Source organism: Benincasa hispida, chromosome 11, assembly GCF_027475165.1.
Source record: "Benincasa hispida cultivar pf3 chromosome 11, pf3_genome.v1.1, whole genome shotgun sequence".
NCBI classification, from domain to species: domain Eukaryota; kingdom Viridiplantae; phylum Streptophyta; class Magnoliopsida; order Cucurbitales; family Cucurbitaceae; genus Benincasa; species Benincasa hispida.
Genome location: NC_143488.1, coordinates 28,037,343 through 28,061,545, shown reverse-complemented (window position 1 = coordinate 28,061,545; position 24,203 = coordinate 28,037,343). Strand labels below are relative to the sequence as shown.

The following is a 24,203-nucleotide window of genomic DNA, read 5'->3' as shown; positions in this document are numbered from 1 at the left end:
AGGGCAAGGCAAGGCATATGCCATGGAGCCATGCGATGACTAGGTTGTTTTGAGGTTAGGAGAGACCTCATGAGCGCATATAGCAAGAGTGGCCTAGATGTGAAGTTTTTCGTTGGATGTGTGGTATGCAACGGCCTAGGTGGAGGAGTTAAGCGCATGATTATGCGATGGCCTTGGTATAGATAAACGCATGCACCAAAGGAAGAGCCATGTGATGAGGAGGGTGTGCGGCTAAGTAAAGGCTTGCAATGGCATTGAGGTTAGATTAGCGCAAGGAGGGTGATGCGATGGCCAAGTGATAACGGGCAGAAATGCACGTTATCATAGTGCTAAGTTCTTAAATAATGTTGGATTGCGTTGATGAAATATGTTAAATTGCGTCCATTAAGCATAAATTCTATAATATTGTGGTCGCATGCGTCCAACGCATTAGAACAGTTGATCTTTATATTTTTGTGCAGAATATGCGTTAACGCAATACAAAGATGGCGATCATAAGAATTCACTAGTCGAGCGCAACTTCACCGCAAGACTTTGCGTTGATCGTGCTCGAAAACATTCGTCCAAGAAGAATCGCCGCAAATTGGTCAGCGCAACAAGGTGGGCACATCCGGGTGAAAGGATAATTAAGAGCGATGAGACAAAAAGCTGATGACAGTCGAATCAAAATTAAGTTGACAGCCGATAACGGTCACGAAATACATTCAACTTTATCAGTGACAATTATCCGGCGCATCAATCAGGAATTAAAGCTATCTCATCTGTACAATCGGGAAAGAGAAGCTGCCTTTCACCATGGATACTCTATAAATACCAAGTGCATTCTTCAGAGAAGGGGTTAAGCAGTCGATTAATTCACCACTTTACAAGTTCACGCCTCTGTCCATAGTTCTCTTTCACTTTAAGGCGGAGCAAGAGAATAGTGGTGGCGCTGGAGATCGCCCAGGGCAACTCGAGAGAGAACCTTGGGGCGTAAGAGCAGAGAGCGGGCCGACTCTCGCGAAAGCAAGATTATCTTTAGAGCACGAGTAGAAATAGTGTAACCACCTGGCAGCAAGAAATTGCTATCAGACTCTTTATTAAACTTGCATTGTTATTTTGTACTTCATCTTCATATCTATTCAATGGAAATTCTATTTCTACATCTGCTCACTCTCTTAATACGCATGAGTAGCTAAGCTAGTCGAATGGGTTGAGAAGAACTAAGCTAACATAACCTAGGAAGTTTATTGCTTGCGATTGTCTTGTTTTATGTTGTGCAAAATACCCTTTAGAGTTACTCGAGAGAGAGTCTAAAGAAAGAACCTAATGTCTCGAGAGAGCTAGGTTAGAATCTGAACTTGAGAGAGCAAGATTAGAACTGCATAAATAAGAGATAGGGACTTAAAGATAAGCTCTGTTTGTCAACTTGCATCGCATGTATCCTAGGAATAGGTATGATGATATGTGGTCGCCTTGTTTGTGTAACATCGCATAGACAAGAATTAGAGGTTTATGTGTAGACCCTATAGACACTTTTGCACATACATCGCATGCGTTCTAGTATTAGAAACCGTAGCATTCACACCGAGAGGTGGTTTACTATTCTATACATATTGCATGATCGCAAAGCATGAACACATTCTAGGGAGTGTTAGCCGAACCCTTCTCAACCCGTTCACCGCATATCCATCGCATCTCCCGTTTACAAACTCTTTTCAAACTCAGTTGCATTTGTTATTTATTTTTCATCAACGTAAACAACAAACCCAACGATTATTTATTTAACTGGTTACCGCAAGTCTTCATAAAAATCACCAATGTAACTATCTTCACAAGTCCCTGTGTTCGACCCTGGACTTATCAGGAAACTCAGCGGAATTTACATTTTGAATTCCACTAGGGAAACTTGAGTGCACAACGCACATCCATCAACGCATATCATCCATATTTCCACTACATAAAATAACGCATCACCAAGCCATGCGATCAAGTAAGAATGCAACCATGTAATTGGAAAGATGCGATGATAAGAGGAAACTCGGGGAGCAAGGTTGAGTTGCTAACAAATCCGGACATGTGGCTAACTAAGAGATGTCTTGGGCTACAAATAAGGTGAGGTGGATTTGTGAGAAGACATGCAAATTGAAGGATATGAGTTGGCTAAAGGAGGTGAGGCCACTTCAGGGCTAATGTGGAAAGGGTTAGCATTGGCGGCACAAGAAGAAGGCACTTAGACATGCAAACAAGTTGGAGGTGTCAAGCTGGGAAGAGGTTTGGATGACTATAAATAAGGCATGTTGGGGCGTTCAGCTATAACAAACCCCTCGTGTCATTTGAGTGAAATTAGTGTGAGAGTGTTCAGAAGTGATTATAAAAGAAGGCCCTGGGCTGCCGTTTTAATTGGAGTTCTGAAAAAGGGGAATTTGTGTTGAAAGTCAGGTGGCCCAGCTGATCGCATACGCCCATCGCTAATGTGGCAAGGGTTAGCATTGGCAGTACGAGAAGAGGGCATTTAGACATGCAAACAAGTTGGAGGTGTCAGGCTGGGAAGAGGTTTGGACATCTATAAATAGGACATGTTGGGGTGTTCAGCTCTAACAAACCACTCGTGTCATTTGAGTGAAATCAGTGTGAGAGTGTTTAGAAGTGAGTATAAAAGAAAGCCCTAGCATTTTAATTGGAGTTCTAAAAAAGGGGAATTTGCATTGAAAGTCAGGTGGCCCAGCTGATCGCATATGCCCATCGCTCAGCTTTGCCCATGTGTCATCGTCAGGTGCGCGAACATCCTAGTGCATGCTTGCTGCGTCCCACTGGCCAACCACGCGCGCGACCGACTAGGTGCACACCCAAGCTGCCCTTGTGCGAAGTCTGTCGCCCAACAGCGCCATCGTGCGCGCAGCCACGCCCACCCTGCAGCCTAATGCCCATCAGCTTGCCAAAATAACCTCCAAAAGGCTGTTTTTAGAAAGTTAGGCCTATTTTGGTTATTTTAATGGGGGTAAGCTGGTTATTTTTGTTTTTAAGGATATTTTAAGATTAAATTGAAACTATTGAAGGAATTATGGACTAATTTGAGATTTCTTTGAAAAGATGAGGAATTCAAGAAAATCAGGCCAGAAGCTATTTAGGGAATTTCTAAAGAATTGATTAGGAGAAACTGTGAGTGGTTATTCTTATTATTTTCATATGTTAAATTATATATATATATATGTGTGTGTGTGTGTGTATATGTATATGTATATATATTATGTTTGGAACATTGACATGATCGAAAATGTGTTGTCTAGATTTTATTGGTCGTTGTGATTGTCGTTATTTTGTTTGTTGTGATTTGCATTGAAAATTAGGATTGTACCTGGGATATTGTTAGCATACGTCGTGGACGCTTGGTTGGGATTGTCAGTGTTCCCGAATATGACTAACATGATATTGTTGACATCTGCACATTCGGCGGGATATATGGGTACTGAGACTGTTTCCAAATCATTCATATCGGGGAATTCACGTGAATACCTGGGGAATACATGATCATGCTAGGGGTATCCAACTAGCAGGCTGGGGAGGTTACATTCTGTTATGTGATAATTATTTGATTGTGGAATTGTTTTCCCAAAAATGAATTTTGATAATCAAACCAATTTTCTTATAAAAGGCACCACTCACTAGACTTCTTGAAGCTCATTCTTTTCTTCCATGTTTTTCTTCCCAAATAGCGAATGAGAAAAGTTCCAGGGTCAGGGTTTGCCACACCACAACTACATTTTCAGATTTAAGTTGTAATCAATTGTAACTAGATTCTGGACAATAGATATCACAAAAAGGTGGTATCTGTCGTCCTCACGCCTTCTTTCGGATTCTAGAGGTGTACTCAGGAGGGGGTGTGACAATATATATGTCCCTTTGTTTCTAAGATTTAAGGAGAGAGGTGAAAAGCACTTGAATTTGTCTTAATTTAGAGTTATTTTTACTTAATATTATAAGATTTGTTTGTTAAGAAGTCGAGGAAAAAATGGAAATTGGAGTTCAATAGATTGAAAACGATCTGTTTTTTTCCAAACAAAGACAAGAATGGGCTAAATCTACAAAGTATGAAAGAAAAGGAAGTCAAATGGTCCACTTTCGTAATTATCATAATTGATTTTGTCACCCATTACAATTTCCGTACAAAAATTGCCTCCAATGAAAATATTACTCCAAGCTTACAACATCTGAGAAGCCTGTAGATAGCAGCTGAAAGAAGACAGAAAAAACTGTCCTTTGAGAATAATTTACCTATGCATATAAGTTAACAGTCGTTAACATTTCATGACAATATCTAATGAACTCTGAAGTCTATAGATGAAGATCAAAACCCCATCCCTCGTCCAGTTCCCTCCAGAACAACTCCATATTGTCCGTCTCTCTCACTCTAAACAATGCCTAGAGTGAGAACCACCTGTTGCATGATTTATTACCACACTGGAACCATTACTAGTCCAACAGAAAAATGGCAACGAGGTTCAGTATCTATGGTCGGGCTGTCTGTTCTGTTCTTCGACATTGAGACTTTTCTTATCAGTTTGAATTTTTTCGAGCTTCTGCCAATATATATGTTGTTCAAGGCTCAAGTTGTTTGTTCTTCAACAATGGAACTTCTCTTATCGGATCGGGATCGGATTCTTTCAGGAGTTCGGCTAACGTGCTTGTTGCTCTTGCCACCCCCATCAGCAGTTTTCTTTAGAACGGCACGTTGCATAATTCTTATGGGAATTCCACCCAAATTGAAATCTTCCTTCAACGATTTAGTTAAAAACCTGATGTCTGTATCTGTTAGCCGTGTCTTCCCGCTCACAAAGGCAACGAATGTAGGCGGTCTGGCTTTCACCTGCGTGAAGTACTTGACCTTTGCTTGTGCAGATTGATCTTTCCAAGAATGTCTGCCCATTACCTGTGCGAGCTCGAGCTTTTTACAAATTGTGCTATAGGTATGTTGAGCTAAGAAAAAATGGAAGGGCATTTTCTACTGACCTTCCGCAACCACCGGTTAAGACGAGCTGTAGACAACCTCGTACACCATTTTTCATATGTCTCAATAACCTGGCGCATGACTTCCAGTCGACCCTTTCCTTCTAGTGCTGAAATGAATATAACTGGTATTCCTGTTACCTGAATGCTAATATACATGATCAATTAGTATTAAGATGGAAAGAACCAACGCTGATATGCATTCACTTACTAATAAATAGAACACAGTAGGGTGTTCTAAAGAGGAATAACGGCAATGCCTATGTCCATCCAATATCTACACAAATTATTTGTTCCTAAGCTGTAAAATAATTATATCCAACACTAAGGCTCTTTTACTTGGTGAGGATGGGAGTAGAGTGATAGGAAAGAAAATCTTCATTTCCAATGCTATTTACCAGTTGAAAGAAATTGAATCAGAGTGTGGAGTTCACCCCAAATTTGAGGAAATATTCTCCCCAAATAAAAGAATCTCATTCCTTCAAAAATGAATCTCTTCAATCGCTTTTTTTTTTTACCAGAAGATAAAGCTAAAATCACATAAAATGCTAAATTACCATACCTGAGGAATTACTGTTTGAATTTCTTCGGGAACAGCTTCCAAGATCTTCTCATATGAAGCAAAAAATTTTTTGCCCCTCATAAGATCCATCTTGTTGACAATTACTACTAAACCACGACCTTCCTCCACTGCTCGCCTTGCAATAACCACTTCAGAATGTTTCATACTTCTTCTTTCTCTTGCAATCTGTATATCACATAGATCAATATGTCACAGAAAAGTTAAAGAAAATGCTGAATGTTAAACCAAATTTTTACGAATTACTCCCATTACTGCAGTCCATAATGAGATGAGTTATTTATCTTACGTTGCCAGAAAAAGGAACAAAAAAGAATAATGACCTTGTAGTAGGTTTTACTTTGTTTTAAAGAAGCTTGAAAATTGTAACCTTACTTTCAACTTCTACGGACAATCTTCTACGGACAAGTGGTGGGTTTAGGCTTGCAACCCCATTACATTAAAAGGTTCGTGGGTGGTCATGAAAAGTCACAAGGAAAAGAAAAGGGAGAGAAAAAAAAAAAGGAAAAAGAGCGGACACCTCTTCTGCATCAAGAACTAAAGCAACCACATGAGCTCTCATCAGATTTTTAGTCGATTGCATGACACTCAAGGATGCTGGTCCTTTCTCCTCTTTAGTCCTATGCATCCAACCAGCTGTATCAACCTATCATTACCAACCATTAACAATTAGAACTTCATAACTCCTAACAACTGCATTAAATAAAGTGTTATAACATAAAGGACTTCTTAGGAACACAGATTATATTCAGAACACAAGTATCATAAAAGGATAAACAATAAATAGTCAAACACGTGTTTACCAAGTATATAGTTCTACCCTCAAACTCAAATTCAGCTCTAACAGAGTCCCTTGTTAAACCAGCTTCAGGACCAACCAGAACACGATCTGATTGTAAAAGTGTATTCAGCAAGGTTGACTTGCCAACATTAGGTCGTCCAACAATTGCTAACTGTAATTTCACCTTACTGTCCTGGGTGTCCTCATCCTCATTGGAGCCTGTGACCTGATGGAAGCGATCAAGACCACCATTATCTAGGAATTGTAAGAAAGCAAAGCTAGGTTAGAAGAGTGAGGAGGAAGAATAATGCCAGAGTCAACGTATCATCTACAAATTAGACCAAAGACGACGGTGGTGGAAGTTCATAATTGCCCAACGTCCAACTCCATTTATAAAGGAGATGGTGTACATTTTTGGAAAAAAGTTGTACAGGACAAAGGATAGCAAAAAAGATATAACATTCATCCAGAAAAGATAGACAATAATAGAATATTACAATCCAAAAGTTAGACCTATACATTTTGACAGATATCGGAAAAAAAAAATTAATTAAAAAAAGAAATTGCAGGGAAAGTTGGGGGCAGACAAAAGTCAAAAAGAACAATCACTGCACACTAAAAGAAAATCGGGCAAAATGCATTTATGGTCCCTGAGATTTGAAGTTAGCGTCCATTTGATCACTAAGATTTCGAAAGAGACACTTTAGTCCCCAAGGTTTGGAAAATGTTTCTAAATGGTCCCAAGTTAATTTTCACAAGTTGACTTATGGAAAAACGACGTGGCATATTAAGTTGACAAATTTTAAATGAGGTGAAAATTTTTATTAATTTTATATTATTTTTTAGATTACTTGGATTTTTCTTATTTCTTTTTTGTTTCTCTCTCTTTTTTCTCCTCCCTCCCTCCCTTCTTTCTCTCTCCTATGCATCTCTCTAAAAATGTGCTATTCACAGCTGGGACTCCATTTTTGAAATCTCAAGGAAGCAAAACTCATTCCTTTTATTTGTAAAAATGTTAAACATTTCAAGGGCAGTTTCGTGGCAAAATAAATTAACCATAACTAAAAAACAAAAACAGAACATAAATCTCTGTTTTCTGCCACCATTGATCTAAGCAAGTTCTCAAACCTCGTCGTTTCATTTTTGTTCAAGTCTGAAAACTTCAATGAACACCCATTTCCCTCGACTCCCAAAACTCACAACCTAAAAATCAAGATTACAACCCATTCAAAAACTCATTGCAGCCAAAGGAATCTTTCATTCCAGGAATTCGCACAAGGTCAATAAGTGAACAATTAAGTTCTAGATAGAGTCAGAAGAGGAGAATTAGAGGGAGAAGAATGAAGGGAATGGAAAGTACAACGTTTTGGAGTTGGAATTTGAGGAGCCAAAATGATGGATTTGGGATTTGTTTTCACAAGAGGATAAAGGTTCGAGCATGGAGCTGATAGTTCCACGATTAAAAAGGTTGAGGAAAATGGAAAAGGAAGCTATGTGGTAAAATTTAGCCCTACCTTTGAAACCTTGGGCAGCCATGAAGGAAGAACTAGGCTTCAAAGGAAGGAGGGGAGAGAGACAGGGACGAGAGAAAGGGGAAAGAGTAAGAAAACAAATAAAAAGAAATGTAAAGAGTAAAATCCACCTAAGGTAAACAAATTAATACAAAAATTGTCACCATATTTAAAATCTGCCGACTCAATATGTCACATCACTTTTCCGTTAGTCCATTAACGGTCAAGGCAACCCAAAGATCATTTAGAAACATTTCCAAACCTTAGGAACTGAAGTGATCTCTTTTGAAACCTCAGGGACCAAATGTCTCTAACGTCAAACTTCAGGGACCAAAAGTACATTTTGCCCAAGAAAATAATTAAAATAATGAAAGAAGCAAAATGACCAAGAGTGTGCAAGTACAGTTTCTGATAAAAATAAAAGAAGAGGGGAGAAAATACACTAATTTACGTGGAAAACCCTAGGCCAGGGAGAAAAAACCACGATCAAATCTTATTATTTTGTTACACTGAAATACAGAAAGACTCCTCAAATAAATAGACAGACGGGAAGCCCTAGGCCCATAAGAGAATTACAAATAAACCCCTAGGGCAAACCAACCCTTTTTCGACACTCCCCCTCAAGTTTGGACGTAAATATCGATCAAACCCAACTTGCTAACACAGTAATCAAAACTCCGTCTTAATAACCCCTTTGTAAGGACATCTGCAATCTGTAGATTTGAAAGGATGTAGGGAATACATATGCTCCCATTGTCCAGTCTTTCTTTAACGAAATGTCTGTCAATCTCGACGTGTTTGGTTCTATCGTGCTGGACCGGATTGTTGGCAATACTTATTGTTGCTTTATTGCCGCAGAACAATTTCATTGGAAGCTCACTGTCTTGTCGAAGATCTGTTAATACTTTCTTCAACCAAATCTCTTCACATATCCCCAAACTCATGGCCCTGTACTCGGCTTCTGCACTACTCCTGGCAACCACTCCCTGTTTCTTACTTCTCCAAGTAACCAAATTGCCCCAGACAAACGTGCAATATCCAGACACAGACTTTCTATCAACAGCAGATCCAACCCAGTCCGAATCTATATATGCTTTTATACCACGTTTACTAGACTTCCTAAACAGAAGACCTTTACCAGGATTGCCCTTTAAATACTATAGGATGCTTTCAACGGCTGTCATATGTTTCTCATAGGGAGCTTGCATGAACTGACTAACAACACTCACAGCATATGATATATCAGGTCTTGTGTGAGATAAATATATCAACTTCCCGACTAATCGCTGATATCTCTCTTTGCTAACAGGAGCTTCATTACTAACATTACTCAGTTTGGCATTATACTCTACAGGGTTGTCTACAGGTTTACACCCAGTCATTCCTGTTTCTTTGAGGAGATCTAGAGTATACTTTCTTTGTGAGACAGAGATACCCTCTTTCGATCAAGCCACCTCCATCCCAAGGAAGTATCGCAATTTTCCCAAATCTTTAATTTCAAATTCTTCAACCATCTTTGTTTTAAGTCTCATAATTTCATCAGTATCATCATCGGTCAAAACAATGTCATCTACATACACAATAAGTACTGAGGTCTTTCCTAAACTCGACCTTTTTGTAAACAACGTGTGGTCTGAGTGCCCCTGATCATACCCCTGAGTTTTAACAAACGTGGTGAATCTGTCAAACCACGCTCTTGGCGACTGTTTCAACCCATACAGTGACTTCTTCAATCTACAAACCCGACGGTTAAACTGGTGTTCAAAGCCGGGTGGAGGGCTTATATAGACTTCTTCTTCGAGTTCTCCATTAAGAAACGCATTCTTCACATCCAATTGGTGCAAAAGCCAATATTTATTAACAGCAACAGATAACAGTACCCGGATCGTATTGAGCTTGGCCACAGGAGAGAATGTCTCAGAATAATCAATATCAAAGGTTTGGGTAAAGCCTTTGGCTACCAGTCTCGCCTTGTACCTGTCAATTGAGCCATTGGAGTTGTACTTGACAATAAATACCCATTTACATCCAACTGTCTTGTGCCCCTCAGGAAGAGCAACCTGTTCCCATGTTCCATTTTTCTCTAGAGCTCTCATTTCTTCCATAACTGCAGCCTTCCACTCAGGAGTTTCCATTGCAACTCGTATATTACTTGGAACCATTATTGTATCTAGACTGGTAGTAGGAGCCTTGAACTCAAGAGATAGGTTACTATATGTCATGTAACTATGCATAGGGAACTTTGTACATGACCTAGTCCCTTTTCTCAAAGCAATTGGAAGATCAAGAGACAGCATCACGATTTTCCTCTTCTTCACGTTCCTTACCGCAGCTAGCCATCTGATCTATGGATCTTTTGTTAGAAGGACTTCCCACACAATCACCTTCCCTTTCACTATTCTCATTTGCTAGAGTTATTTCTTCAGTGTTGTCTTCTCCATCAGTTTCTCCATCCTCCTCAATTCTCTCTATTTTCTCATCATTTGCATCAATTTCCTCTATTTTCTCATCATTTGCATCAATCTCTATATCTCTGTCCACTCTACAATTATTAGTCTCAACACAATCATCAGTATCATAAACAGGAATATTCATACCTGGAACTGAGACCGAGTCAGACTCATGAACTGGAGCCGGAGAAGCAACAGGCGGCACTGTTTCCTTCCTGAGATTCTTCCTGTAATAAGTTATACAAGGGACTTGATTAGTGGGAAGAACAGGATTAGAAAGAACAGGGCTAGAATGTTCAGGTTCAGCCGACACCTCTAGGGGAATGGAGTACGTGGACCAGTTAGCCTCTTCACTAGGACGCTCCCCCTGAAGAGGACTAACGGGGGAAAACGGTTGATCCTCGAGAAAGGTGACATCCATAGACACAAAGTACTTCCAAGACGAGGGATGATAACACTTGTACCCACATTAATAGAGAGGATACCCAACAAAGACACATTTCTGGGCACGAGGAGTGAATTTCATACGATTGAGACCGTGGGTATGGACAAAGACAACACATCCAAACACCTGCAGAGGTACGTCAGGAAGTAACCGGGTGTTGGGATACAATTCTTTGAAACAGTCAAGAGGAGTATGGAAGGATAAGACACGGGAAGGCATATGGTTGATAAGGTGGGTTGCAGCGAGGATAGCATCGCCCCACAGATAGGAAGGAAGAGAGGTAGATATCATAAGGAAACGAGCGACCTCAACTAGATGCCTATTTTTCCTCTCGGCTACTCCGTTTTGTTGGGGAGTATAGGCACACGAGCTTTGATGGATAATTCCTTTAGATACCAGGAAGGCCCGAAATGAGTGATTAATGAATTCAAGCCCGTTGTCACTTCGTAAAATGGCAATTTTTGTGTTGAACTGGGTTTCTACAGTCGCATAAAATTGTTGGAAAACAGAGGACACCTCAGACTTATCGGTCAAAAGAAAGACCCAGGTCAATCTGGTGTGATCGTCAATAAAGGTGACAAACCACCGTTTGCCTGTAGAGGTAGTGGTTGGTGAGGGACCCCAGATATCATTATGGATAAGAATGAACGGTTTGGGCGTCTTGTAGGGTTGAAAGTGAAACGAAACACGACTTTGTTTAGCCCGGATACACACATCGCACTGTAAGGATGATATATTAATATTATGAAATAAATGCGGAAAAAGATACTTCATATATTGAAAATTGGGATGTCCTAGACGGTAATGCCATAACATAAAATCAATATTAACAGTAGAGAAATTCAAAGAAATAAAACTAGTCCTATAACCATCCTTAAAGGAAGTTTCATCAGTCAGGAAATAGAGCCCCATATCGTGTCGGGCAGTGTCAATCGTTGTCACCGAGCTCAGATCCTGAAACAAAACAATGTCCGGTGAGAAAACAGTCTGACAGTTCAGGTCCCTTGTAATTTTACTAACAGAAAGTAAATTATACGAAATTTTAGGAACATGCAGCACATCACGCAATATCAAACCATCAAACGAAGAAAGATGTCCCTTTGACAGGGGCAAAGGACCCATCTGCGATTCTAATCTTTTCATTGCCGGCACTCGGGTGATATGATATAAAATGATCAGAAGACCCGGTCAGATGATCTGTTGCTCCAGAGTCCACAATCCAGGGCCGTTTACCATTAATGTTAATAAAACCAAAAGACTGAGTCGTACCTGAGTGTGCAATTGCACTGACCCCAACAACACTTAAGTTACTCTGACCGTCAGCTTGAGGCGGAGTCGAGGTCTTGTCATTAGCCGAATCGCTGACCAGAGCCCGTCCAGGACCAGCCTTGTCCTATGACTGGCGTCGTTTGTAATTTGGAGGTTTGCCATGAAGCTTCCAACACTGGTCTTCCGTGTGCCATGGTTTTTTGCAATGCTTACAGACAGATGGAGGTTTCTTGTCATTATCTGATCCAAATGACTTGGTGGCAAAAGCAGCAGCCTCAGTAGACGTAACTACTGAAATATTCATGGCCCTAGACCTGTCTTCTTCGAGGCGTATTTCAGAGCACACCTCCCTCAGTGACGGTGTAGGACGTTGGCCCAAGATCCTGCTGCGAACACCATCAAATTTCGGATTTAACCCAGCCAGAAAATTATACACTCGATCAGCTTCCTCAAGTTTGGAATACTGCGTCCCATTATGTGTACATCTCCAGATAATCTCACGGCATAAGTCCATTTCTTGCTATAACAAGGACAATTTGTTGAAGTATGACGTGACGTCCATAGCTCCTTGCTTGCATTCATGGACTTGTTTGCGTAAGGTATAAAGGCGGGATGCATTCTGCTTCTACGAATACAACTATTGTACTGCATCCCATATCTCTTTGGTAGTCGCCGTGTAAAGTAACAGTCTGCCAATTTGGGGTTCCATGCTACTCACCAGAACTGATCGTAGCAATGGATCTTCTGCTCTCCAGATACGTTCGTGGGGACTGCTGGGTTCAGGTTTGGCTATCTCCCCAGTTAGATATCCAAATTTTTGTCTTCCTTCTAGAGCCATTCAGATGGATTGAAACCAGGAGAAATAATTTTTGTCATTCAACTTTTCTCCAATAATAATTCCTGCAGAGTGTCCGATTGATCCAGATAATAAATTTGTAGCAGGTAAAGAATGGAAAGAGTTTACCGAGTTCTCGGAGCCTACCTGTAAATTGGACGATTCCGATTGAACAATTTTTGAGTTTGTACCAAGCACCGACCCAAAATCCGCGAGCAGTTGCTGGAGGAAAAGAAATCTGCTTTTAATCTCATCAGAACATGCCCCGATCAGACCTGCTGGAGAGTTCGCCAGAAAAGCAATCGGACCGGCGTCACTGCAGTCAGAGAGAACCAGCCGATCCACCACCGGAGGTTGCTGGTCAGAAAACCCACCGGCGAAGCCGCGGCTTCAAACCCTAGGGCTGTCGATCGAAGCCTGCTGGGAGATTGACCGGGTTGTGCGCGAGAGCTGCTGGAAGATTGACAGATCTGGTCGCCATCGACTGTTCTGGATTCGAGGAAGGTTGTGCGCGATCGACTGCTGGGAGATCGACCGGGTTGTGCGAGAAAGCTACTGCGACCGGATCTGTTCACCGAACACCATCTGCACCTGGGAGATCGATGAGTCTGAGGCTAAAGGGTGGTTGGGCATCGCTCAGATCTGGACGTTGATTCTCTTTGGTTGGGCGCAATTCGATCTGTCCGTCGACGGATTGGGTTGTCGTTCTGGCGGCACTCATTTGTTGAAGAAGGCGAGGTAAGGCGGTCTCTAGGTATTGTTGGACAGCTTCCTTAATTATGTCAGCTATCTCAAAATTGGTCGTCGAAAGAGACTCATCAATGGTGGCTAGGGTTTCGTGGCCTGACCCCTTGCTCTGATACCATGATAAAAATAAAAGAAGAAGGAAGAAAACACACTAATTTACGTGGAAAACCCTAGGCCAGGGAGAAAAAAACCACGATCAAATCTTATTATTTTGTTACACTGAAATACAGAAAGACTCCTCAAATAAATAGACAGACAGGAAGCCCTAGGCCCATAAGAGAATTACAAATAAACCCCTAAGGCAAACCAACCCTTTTTCGACAGTTTCATTACCCATGATGCAGTTAATTGCTCTAAGTTTTTTTTCTTTTTTCTGAAAAAGAAACGCACTTTTCATTGAATTAATGAAAAGAGATAAAATCTCAATATACAAAAGGTTACAAAGACCAAAACCAAAGGATCGAGACATATACTCGGGCATCTTAACTAGGTTGGCACCCCCATAGCACCCTCATCACATCCATAATCGGAAATACAAATGAAACAAAATAGCCCAAACAACCTACTATCCGAAGGACAATATCAAGTACAAAAGAAAGAACAAAACCAAAAATGAGAAAAAAACAATACAAAGCAGAATGTTATAATCACTGCCGGGACAAAAACATAGGACCAGCTAGCACTCTGAAAGTTGGAGAGCAGTTCTAATGCTGAGGAGAAATGAATGCTCGCCAATTCAAGTTTAACTCCTGAACAGAGTAATCTTCAAAAGCTCTTGAAAGTGTGCACCAAGAAGCATTTAGCCGAGCAAACTCAAAACGATGTAACCAAGGGGGAGCTTTATCATGGAAAACTTTCTGGTTTCTTTCAAACCACAATTCAGCTAACAAGGCTTTAACCGCGTTGTTCCAGAGTAATTTAGGATTCTTCTTAATACCAGGCCCAACAAAAAGCTACAAAACATTGTTACTAAAACGGCATCCAAATACCCAACAAACGTTAAAAAGGAGAAGCAAACGAAACCAACACTTTTTAGCATAACCTCATTCAAAAAATGTGTTGTAGGTGTTCGTGATCATGTAAACACAGTGGACAAACATGAGGTGAAAGGCAATGGGAAGGAAGCTTTCTTTGCATGACTGAAGCGCAATTTAAACTCTCTCCCATTTTACCAAGTGATTCAACCTGCCCCTTTATGCCCTTCCCAGAAAAATTTTCTTATGGATCTTTCTAGAGTTGAAATTACCTTTTCCGACATTAAAAAGGTGGACACATAGTAAGTGGGAAGATTAGCAGCAATGATTTATATAGTGTGATTCTGCCTCCTCGAGAAAGGTTGTACCTTTTCCATTTGTCTTATTTTCCTTGGACTTTGTCGATGATAGGCTACCAACATGATGGATATCCTCCTAAAGGTATGTCGAGATATATCATTGGTAATTTCTCCACTTTACAATTCAACATAAAAGCAACCAAACACACCTTGTTTTCATCTATATTAATCCCACGTAAGACTGATTTTTCCCAATTAGCCCTTTGGCCGGAGCACCATTCAAAGAGTTCAATTGTTCTTCGAAGATTCTCTATCATCTCATCATCATATTTGCAAAAGCTTAGCGTGTCAGCGGAAAATTGGAGAAGAGGGACATGAACTTTTTCTTTTCCCACAATGATTCTTTTGTATTTCCCTTTCTTGTGAAGTCTTAAAATGAGACTGCTCAAGACTTCACTTACAATGAGAAAAATGAAAGGTGAAAGGGACCTTGCCTTATTCCACTAGAAGCAAAGATTCTTCCTCTTGGTCACCCATTGATGAAGATAGAAAATTTTGGGTTTTTGATACAACCCATTATCCATGAAATCCATCAAGAATCGAAATTTTTGCCTTTCAAAACCTTCTCTAAGAAAACCCAATCAACTCTGTCAAAGGTCTTTTCCAAGTCAAATTTGAGGATCCAACCTTTTTTCTTTTTAGATTTGTATTCCTCCACAACTTCATTATGGGATCTAGAATTTGGTAGCCTTCAATGAATGCACTTTGAGTGGGAGCAATGATGCATGGCATGATTCTTTTCAATCTCTCGGCAAGTACTTTTGCAATTGTACACTAAAGTTGTGAGACTAATGGGCCTAAAGTCTTTTACCATGATAACATCTTCTTTCTTCTTCATCAAACAGATAAAATTTTCCTTTACACAGGAATTCAGCTTTCCATTTTCGTAAAATTTATCAAAAAGGCTGGTGAAATTTTCCTTAAACTGCTCTCAACATTTGATGAAGAATTCTACTGTAAATCCATCTGGCCCGGAGCTTTATTTTTCCCCATCACCTTCAATGCTTTTTGGATTTCTCCCAAAGTGAATCATTAAACCAGCCTTTGTTTTGAGCTTCCAAGACTACTTGCCATTCTAGATTGATTGGGATAGAGTCAGCACTTGGAGTCTTCTTGTAAAGCAACTTGTAAAAGTTTATGATTAAATCTTGAGCTTGTGGCAACGATACCTTGATTATTTGTTAATTCTGATATCAAATTTCTTCTCTTTTTTGCAGCAAGGAAGCAATGAAAGAACCTCAAATTCTCATCTCCCAATTTAAGCCAATTAAGTCTACTTTTTTGAATTAAATTCCTTTCCTCCGTTCGGTATAAAGACAACAAATCAGCCTTTAAAGAAGGCTCATATCCAGTTTTAGCATGGCTAAGTCAGGAGATTCTGCCCTACTCTCTTCTTTGCCAATTTCTTCTAAAAGTTCCTCTTCCTGTCTTCTTTGTTTTCCTTCATAATCAGCATGCCAATCTTTTAGAATCTTTTTTAAACTTTGCAGTTTTGAGGATATGATAAAACCTACCCAGCCTTGGTGATTACCTGAGTTTAAAGATCTTTCTATGATCCGGCAACATTGCTTGTTTAGCAGCCAGCTGTTGCAAAAGCGAAAAGGAGACGGGCCCCATTCAAAGGAACTAGTTTCTAACCAAAGGAAAAAACTGGTCAGAGAAGATCTGGACTTGCCTTACCACTCTTGAGGCTTCAAATGCCTCATCCCATTCCTTAGATACAAGGAACCTGTCAAGCAATGATCGTGAAACCACCCTTCCTTCACTTGACCAAGTAAATTTTCCATCAGATAATGATATTTCCAATAAATTAGCTTCCACAATGAACTTATTAAACTTCCTCATTCCTCGTCATCCTTCCCACTAGGAAACGTTCTTGAATTTTTCTGGTGATATTAAAATCACCACCCAAGCACCAAGCTTGTAAGCAATAAGCTGAAAGGGAGGAAAGTTCGGGCCAAATAAATCTTCTTTCTTTGTAATCTGTGGGACCATATACATTTGTCACCCAACACACCTTCCTGCAAATAGTTATACATTTGGCAAATAATGAGTAACCACCTTTTAGAACCTCGGTAACTGATATTTTGCTTCATCCCACATAGTCAACATTCCTCCTGATTTACCATAGGCTTCAACGCACACCCAACCAACATCTTTCGAACTCCATAGTGCTTTGATAAGATCAATATCAAAAGAATCTCTCTTATGTTCCTGTATCAACACTAAGTCTGGATTTGTATTCTTGAGCAAACGTTTAAAGGCCAATTGTTTTGATTGATCTACAAGCCCTCTAGTATTCCATGTTATAATCATCATTGTGGGCAAACTTCTTGACTTACACACTGCCTTCTACCTTCAAGCCAGAGTAATCTCGCAAGCTTCAACTATATATCTCAAGTGCTGGGGAATTCCCTTTATTTGATTGGGAGAGAAACACGATGCTTCTAACTTTCCAAGTTTCCACATACTGTACTGTCATCAGGCTGAAATAAAATGCTGAAATCTATACTGAACAAATCCACTTCTTCTAGCTCAACTTGGTGCTCCTCTTTTTCCTAATAATCCAATTCTTCACTGCTTGCCATAACAATTGATTCAACATCTGATTCTTGTGACTTAGAACTTGAGATGATTGGAGAAGAGCATGGGGTACCTCGCACAAAATGAATGTTTGAGCCTGGGATTTTAAACACTGATTGCTAGAAATTTAAAGATGGTGGAGGGGACTTGACTGACCTGTTGGTTGAATAATCTGGAAGTTGGACTCAAACACAACACTCTTCAAGCAAGTCAAAGTTCACTAAGGCTGACCATGAATTGAGGAACAAAGTTCATCCTTTCACATAATGCTTTGGGAATGGCTTAAACAAATGAGGACGTTTCTTTAGAGTTGCCGCAATAGACTTCTTAGCAGGGAAGCTTTTGTCTGATTTGTTGCTCAAGGAACAATGTTGAAGATTATGCTCTATATTTTTATGAGTAATGAGGTCCGGCCATTTGGATTGCGAGATTTGAATAGAAAAATCGAGTGCTGTTTCGAACAACTCATCAGTTTCACCATTGGCATACCAAAAACCAGGAGTAGTTGAATCAATTGGAATTTTGGGACTTACCAATCGTTGATCTTTCTTTTGAGGAATACCAGGGGACTTCAACAGACTTTCATTCTTAATATAGTTGGAATGGGAAACGGTTGTGAGCGAATGACTGGGCCCATTAAAGAGGCGGTCGTCAATTTTCTCTCTCATCTTTGGATCCGACCCTTCAGCCTCTTTTCGTGCTCCTAAATCAGTCATTACAACTTCTTTAATCACGATTAACCTTAGATGCGTTCACATTTGAAAAACACTTTTTTCCGACTTTGTCACCTTTTGAACTATCTATGTCGTTCTCTGGATTTTCCGATGAGCATTTTTCGGCTTCCGATGAAGGCTTCAAGGATTGGATGGACTGATTTTTAATAGCTTCGAAAGTACTTGGAAAATTCAGCTTGTTCTGGTTAAGGAAATCCCATTCGGTATTTGGAAAGTTAAAATCGACCTCTTCATCTTTTCCAACCTGCTTCAAACGAACTAGATCAATAGGATTAGAGAAATCTTTAATGAATAAATCTTTGTTAACAATGCTAAGAGCTTCAAATGATTCGATGACACCAAAATTTAGATAGATGTTGCCCCTGATTCCATTCTTTATCGATAGTTGCCGGCATAAAACCACATAAATTCTTTTTAACTTGGATTTTTGCTTCAAAAGGATTTAGAAGATTGAGTGTTTCAAGTGCTATGCTCTCCAATGGTCTCAAAAGTGTCTCTACTCCAATATTCCAATGGAAAATTTTTTATTGATATCCATCCGCCGAATCCTTTTAAAAGAGTTGGCCTACTATGCTGTAATGTGTTCTATTTTCAAATAACAAATGAAATTTCCCGTAGTCAAACCATTTCCCTAGAGCTTCAATCAATTCATCTACCTTTCCTTGAACAATTTTGATCAAAGCTTTGTCGACAAACAGAAGATCAACAATGACTTTAACTTGAGAGGGTTCTTCCAGGAATTTGGCAACATCTTTCCATTCATCAAACACAAACAATCTTGATAAAACCCAAAGATTTTCAAAATCTTCCTTGAAAACTTCCTTATTCTTTTGTACCCAGAGTAGCTAAGAACTCCATTTCTCAGAAGAAGAAGCAGAGGGTTGAGTCTTCGGCTTTATCAACTCTATCGTTTTGCTCTGTTTTAATGTTGAGGAGGCAGGGGCTTTTGATAACTCAATTCCTTCTTTGCCATCGATGCATAGCTCTTATGTTGGTTCTTTGGGATAGGATACTCTGTATCAAGGTATTCAATCGTGTCATCCTTTGACTTCGAATTCCTTGTCGTTTGCGTGTTGACTGGCTCACTTTTCTGTATAAAACCATTAAGCATTCCCAAAAAAGTTGTCCAACCCTCTTGTGATGGCCCCACGGGAATATGTATGAAGAAACGACTACCGTATGCCAGCCAGACCACACATCTCAGTACCCATCTCGTTTTTTATCTGAACTTCGAGAGTTTCATTGCCCCAAATTCACCACGTCCATTCCTTAAAAAAAACAACTACTTAAACCGCTGAGTAGTTCTGAAATTTGATCCACAAACCAAAGAAGATGTGATTCTGATAAGGGGAGGAGTTTGTTAGCTTCCACGTCTTCCATGAAAAACTTTTCTTATTTGAACCAAATGCAAAAAAAAAAAAAAAAAAAAAAAAAAAAAAAAATCACCACTCACCTTGCAGCTAATTACTTCCATGGTGTTTCCAGGAAGACGTCAAGTACTCTGATCAGAGTTAGACGCGGAGTAATGATGGGACGTCGAAAGTACGCCGGAGGGGGAAGAGAGAAGGAGGGAGGAGAGAGGAGAGAAAAGAGAGGCAAGAGAGAACTTACCTAGCAGCAATGCGTTAAAGGAAACAACCACGTGAAATATAGGGAGTTTTCAAGTGGTGCCAAAAGCTCTCTCCTTCCAATCTTTCCTCGTCAACACAGACTTCCCTCCCACTCTCACTAACATTTTATTTACTAAATTTAAGGTTGTTTCACTTTCTTCCCATTCTTGTATCTCTGCCAAAACTCATCTCTTCAGCTTGTATCATGAAAGAATCACAGGTGATCATTGGCGGTGTTCATGTTAGAATCCCACTGCATTTCTCATCTTTTTCAAGATTCCAAGACTAGAGGGAGATAGCTCAAAAATATTTATGATAAACCTTTGGTAGAAAGGAATCGAAGAGGGTGGAAGGTCTTATTCATTAATCGGTATTTTGTGTCAAAGGCCTCTTACGGATCTTACGGATGTGAGTTTAGAGATTGATAACTTGGATCCTAAACATGTACCTATTTACCTACATGGGTATTGTGGGCTTTGTGATGCCAGGCTATAACTTAAGGGATCCACATTTACGGTTAGGATTTCAAGTTATACCAACAAGTCATAGGTAAATCAAACACCAAACACAAGGGAGAAGGCAGTCAAAAACTGAAAACGCCAATGACAACTAACAAGAGATTGGAGCTCCAACAGTTAATAACCACTAACTCTAGAATTATTACAAACACAGTAAACATATCAGCAATGTAAAACAACAACGTAGGTAATCTCAAGAAATTAATAAATGTAACTTTTTTAAAAACCATAGTTTACTCAAGATCATTTGCACAAGTAGACAAAGAAGCTCAAATGAAATTTTGATTAATAAAAACGAAGCCACAAATAATATATTTAAATAAATAATAATCACAGTGAACTATGCCACAGTAATATCCCTGTGAAATAAAGCAATCAAGTTGCTTGCTATTTTTTGACAACTTAAAGGATGGCCTTGCAGTAGTGAATAACGGCCTCCTCTCTCTTGAACAGCTTCCACAAAATCAAGTAGAAAGGATAAATAAATACACAAGTAAAGGACAAGTTCTGGAAAGGCAGTCATAAAGCTGGGTAGAAACAGAGTGATATTTTCTACTTTTTTTTTTTTTTTTTTTTTTTTTTTTTTTTTGCATCCATAGGTATCTATAGGCCAGTTTGCCCAAACTTGATCAAATTCCATTGATCAACTTACAAAACTCTACAAATATTGGTGTCAAGAAACTTGGGACATTTTAATTCAAAAAGATGATTGTTATAGTTTGAACCCAAAATCTCCAAAAGCATCTTGATAAGATTTATAATTTGACTCTTTGATCAACCTTTGGTGGTTATTGGTAAAGTATCAATATATTTCAAATGATATATTGATTGATGGGTACATTTCTTACCACTTATAACTTTCAACATATACTTCTCAAGCACAGGTTTGATGGCACAATACAGCTCTTGCATGCCAAGCCCAGTTTCAGCTGATATGGGAACTGGATCTCCAAAGCCTAACCTTTGGGCTTCAAGGGCAGCAGCCAAAATTGTACCATTGCTATCAAAAAGCGATTCAGATTTATTCATTGCTACTACAAGGTTAATATCAGGTGCATGTCTGCGCAGCCACTTCCCAACCTCCAAATCAAAGGGATGAAGGCCAGCTCTGCTCACAAAAATAGCATCACGACTACTTTAAACACCAGAGCCACACTAAAACGAAAGAAAAATGTGATCATGCATATTGAGTAAGACCAGCATTCCTCTGTCTTACAATGGAAAGTAATATGCTACATTCTTCTTAATCATGTTTACAAGAAAAAAAAACATTAACCAATCACCTTGCATCAATGAGGAAAATTGCTAACTGAGACTTGAGAAGAACATTTTCAGTCATTCTTGCTGTTCTTTCAAGAATAGAGCCCGAAGATGTTGCTGTCTCTAAGCCAGAAGAATCCAATACTACAAACCGCAAATCTCCAAGTTTGGCGACACCTTCACGAATATCCCGAGTAACATGATCATCTGGTGTGTTGTAAACTAGTGCCTCCCTCCTCTTAATAAACCTATAAATAAACAGCAAAAAACCAAGAGAATTTAACTCTTGATACCAGTAAAAGATAGTACAGAAAACGAATCACTGACTTTACATTGCAAAACACTGGCAAGTCCATTAATAGACTAACATAGGCATAGTTTACCGGTTAAATAATGCAGATTTGCCAACATTTGGGCGCCCAACGAGCACAACAGTTGGAAGCATATTGATTGGAATTTTGGTGAAATCAACTGAGTTTCTTTGGACGCCTTGAACTTTATTAGCAATAACATCACTTGCATTATCATTTAAGCATTTCTCCGATTGCCCATTTTCTGGAACTCCACAAAATCCCCTGGCAATATGAGCAGCACCCAAAGGAAGCAATAATCTTGCATTTGCAATGCAACTATTCCAACCTAGATAGTGTTATAGAACCCAAAAACAATGACCAACAAAGTAAGGTGTATATACTAAATCTGAAGACAAATACGAATTGTCAAGTATGCCTATGTGCAATAACTGAGTTTGTCATAGGTTTAAAGTTTTTCAATTCAACATTGTAAGTACTAAACCTACACAAACAATCAACAGAAATGGCAGAAGGAAGGAGGTACCTGATTTGACGAAAACCGAGCCGCTGAGAAAATTGGGCGACGGAGTACTAGAGCTTATTCTTCTACTACTTGCACCGATATGGAAAATACTATTACCGATGAACCGCCGGCGTTGGGAGAGCAACGGAACCCATAAGCGAGACATAGATAAGTCGCGGCGGCAATCACCGTCCCAGTGGTCGGAAATATGTTTAGAACAAGAAAACAAAAGAAGTACACGGGCAAAATGGACATGATTAAAATTTTAGGTTTTTTTGAGGAAAAAAAATCATTTATAGTTCATATTTTTCAAATATGAATTTTTAGACAAATATATTCCACAAATGTCCTTTCGTTTGAATTATTTCCTTTAGAGCCTTCTAGTTATAATTTTAGACCATTCTAACTAGAGAGGTTCAATTTTTCCAACGAAAAGGGCTCCGTCTCACGAGACCCATCCTGAATGGGACCGAGATTTTCAAGGTAGGAAATGAGGGAAAGAGTGGAAATAAAATTCTCTTGAGCTAAACGAGAATGGGGACGGGAATGCATTCCTCGTCTCCGCCCTGATTAGCTTGATTATTTATTGAGAAAAGTAAGGAATATGTTAAATTGAATATTTAAATTTAGATTATATATGTGAATAATTTTATTTATATTGATTTTTTTCTATAAAAAATCTAATTAGGTTTTTTATACCAAAATTTGAGTAATTTATTTTAAATTCAAATGGTCAGGTAAAACTAATCAGAATAACTAATTTAGTGATAAAGTTAATTATTTAATTACAATTTGCTCGTGAATGGGATGAAGAATGGCATCTCTGACTCGTCCGTAGACTTCTCTAATTCTAACTTTTTTTTTTCTCTATCAATTTAATATTTTCGAGATTATATTTTTATTTCCCTATTGATTGAAATTCGAAATCGACTTTCTTTTTCTCAAATATCTATTTTTGGTTTTCTGCAATTGATATGGAATTAACCTTATTAATTTTTCCTTAATTATAGGAGTTTTATTCCTTTTTAACATATTTTATTTAGTGATTTTTATTTTATTTTAAATCTGAAATGGTCCTAGAATTAAGGAAGATGATTATTTTCTCCACGGTTGCATCTCTCTGTGGCCGGCAGTGGCATTCAATCCATAATCTTCATTTTATTGGCCATTTATGTTGTATTCATTCAATTTCTTCGAGTTTTGATATTTCTTGTATTATTTCTCGGATATAAAGTGTTGGTTTTATATTCAAGATCTATCATTCGACTTTGTTTATTTTAATAATGTACGATATTATTTCAAATGTATTTAGGACTACAGATTCAAGATTGTTATATAATATATATTTTATACTTTAATTTTAATCTTATTTTTATTAAGATATATTTCACATACTATGTCGTATATATACATGTATGTTTAGTTGTTTCGCAATTATATACTTTTAACTTTTTTACAGATTTCAGATTTCGACTTAAAATCTAGAATCATTGGTGAATTATGTAGAATTTTTGTTACAAATCTTTGTTTTCATTTATGAAATCATTTTTTATGTATATATATATGAGGTTTAATTCGAATATATCCATTGTTCTTTCAAATATAAATGAAGTTTATTTGAAATGTATTCATAAATAAGTTTAGATTTAAGGTTAGTTATGTGATATATACCTCATATTTAAGATTAGTTATATGATATATACCTCATGTTTTAATTTTAGTTTCATTTTTATTGACACATATAT

The 24,203-nt window shown here is 38.7% G+C and overlaps 1 protein-coding gene, 1 long non-coding RNA gene and 1 pseudogene across 4 annotated transcripts; all 3 read right to left on the bottom strand.

Moving 5' to 3' along the window:
* Nucleotides 1–4,522, bottom strand: part of LOC150032558 (uncharacterized) — a 34,139-nt pseudogene extending 29,617 nt beyond the window's left edge.
* Nucleotides 4,083–22,726, bottom strand: LOC120090275 (GTP-binding protein). 3 transcript variants are annotated; one of them, XR_005485495.2, is made up of 9 exons: nucleotides 22,480–22,726; nucleotides 22,026–22,281; nucleotides 21,666–21,890; nucleotides 21,231–21,490; nucleotides 6,370–6,602; nucleotides 6,087–6,212; nucleotides 5,549–5,734; nucleotides 4,990–5,134; nucleotides 4,083–4,909 (listed from the first exon to the last, which is right to left on the bottom strand). XR_005485495.2 is itself a non-coding variant. In XM_039047842.2 (9 exons), exons 1-9 carry the CDS (start codon nucleotides 22,622–22,624, stop codon nucleotides 4,586–4,588), a joined length of 1,893 nt encoding a protein of 630 aa, XP_038903770.1. In that variant the 5' UTR covers nucleotides 22,625–22,724; the 3' UTR covers nucleotides 4,083–4,585. The 3 variants fall into 3 exon arrangements, 2 of the variants coding, with proteins under 2 accessions (XP_038903770.1, XP_038903771.1); XM_039047842.2 differs by having other exon boundaries at nucleotides 4,990–5,127; nucleotides 22,480–22,724; XM_039047843.2 differs by having other exon boundaries at nucleotides 4,990–5,127; nucleotides 22,026–22,217; nucleotides 22,480–22,708.
* Nucleotides 17,339–21,224, bottom strand: LOC150032557 (uncharacterized). Its single transcript, XR_016524461.1, has 2 exons — nucleotides 18,054–21,224; nucleotides 17,339–17,971 (listed from the first exon to the last, which is right to left on the bottom strand). It is a non-coding gene; the product is annotated as an uncharacterized LOC150032557 (long non-coding RNA).
* Nucleotides 22,727–24,203: the final 1,477 nt, after the last annotated feature.

Coding starts and splice junctions, on each gene's coding strand:
- LOC120090275 (XM_039047842.2), bottom strand. CDS start 22,624: ATGTCTCGCTTATGGGTTCCGTTGCTCTCCCAACGCCGGCGGTTCATC. Junction 21,891..22,025: donor AAATCTGCATTATTTAACCG/GTAAACTATGCC, acceptor GTTTATTTATAG/GTTTATTAAGAGGAGGGAGG. Junction 5,128..5,548: donor TTCAAACAGTAATTCCTCAG/GTATGGTAATTT, acceptor ATTAGCATTCAG/GTAACAGGAATACCAGTTAT.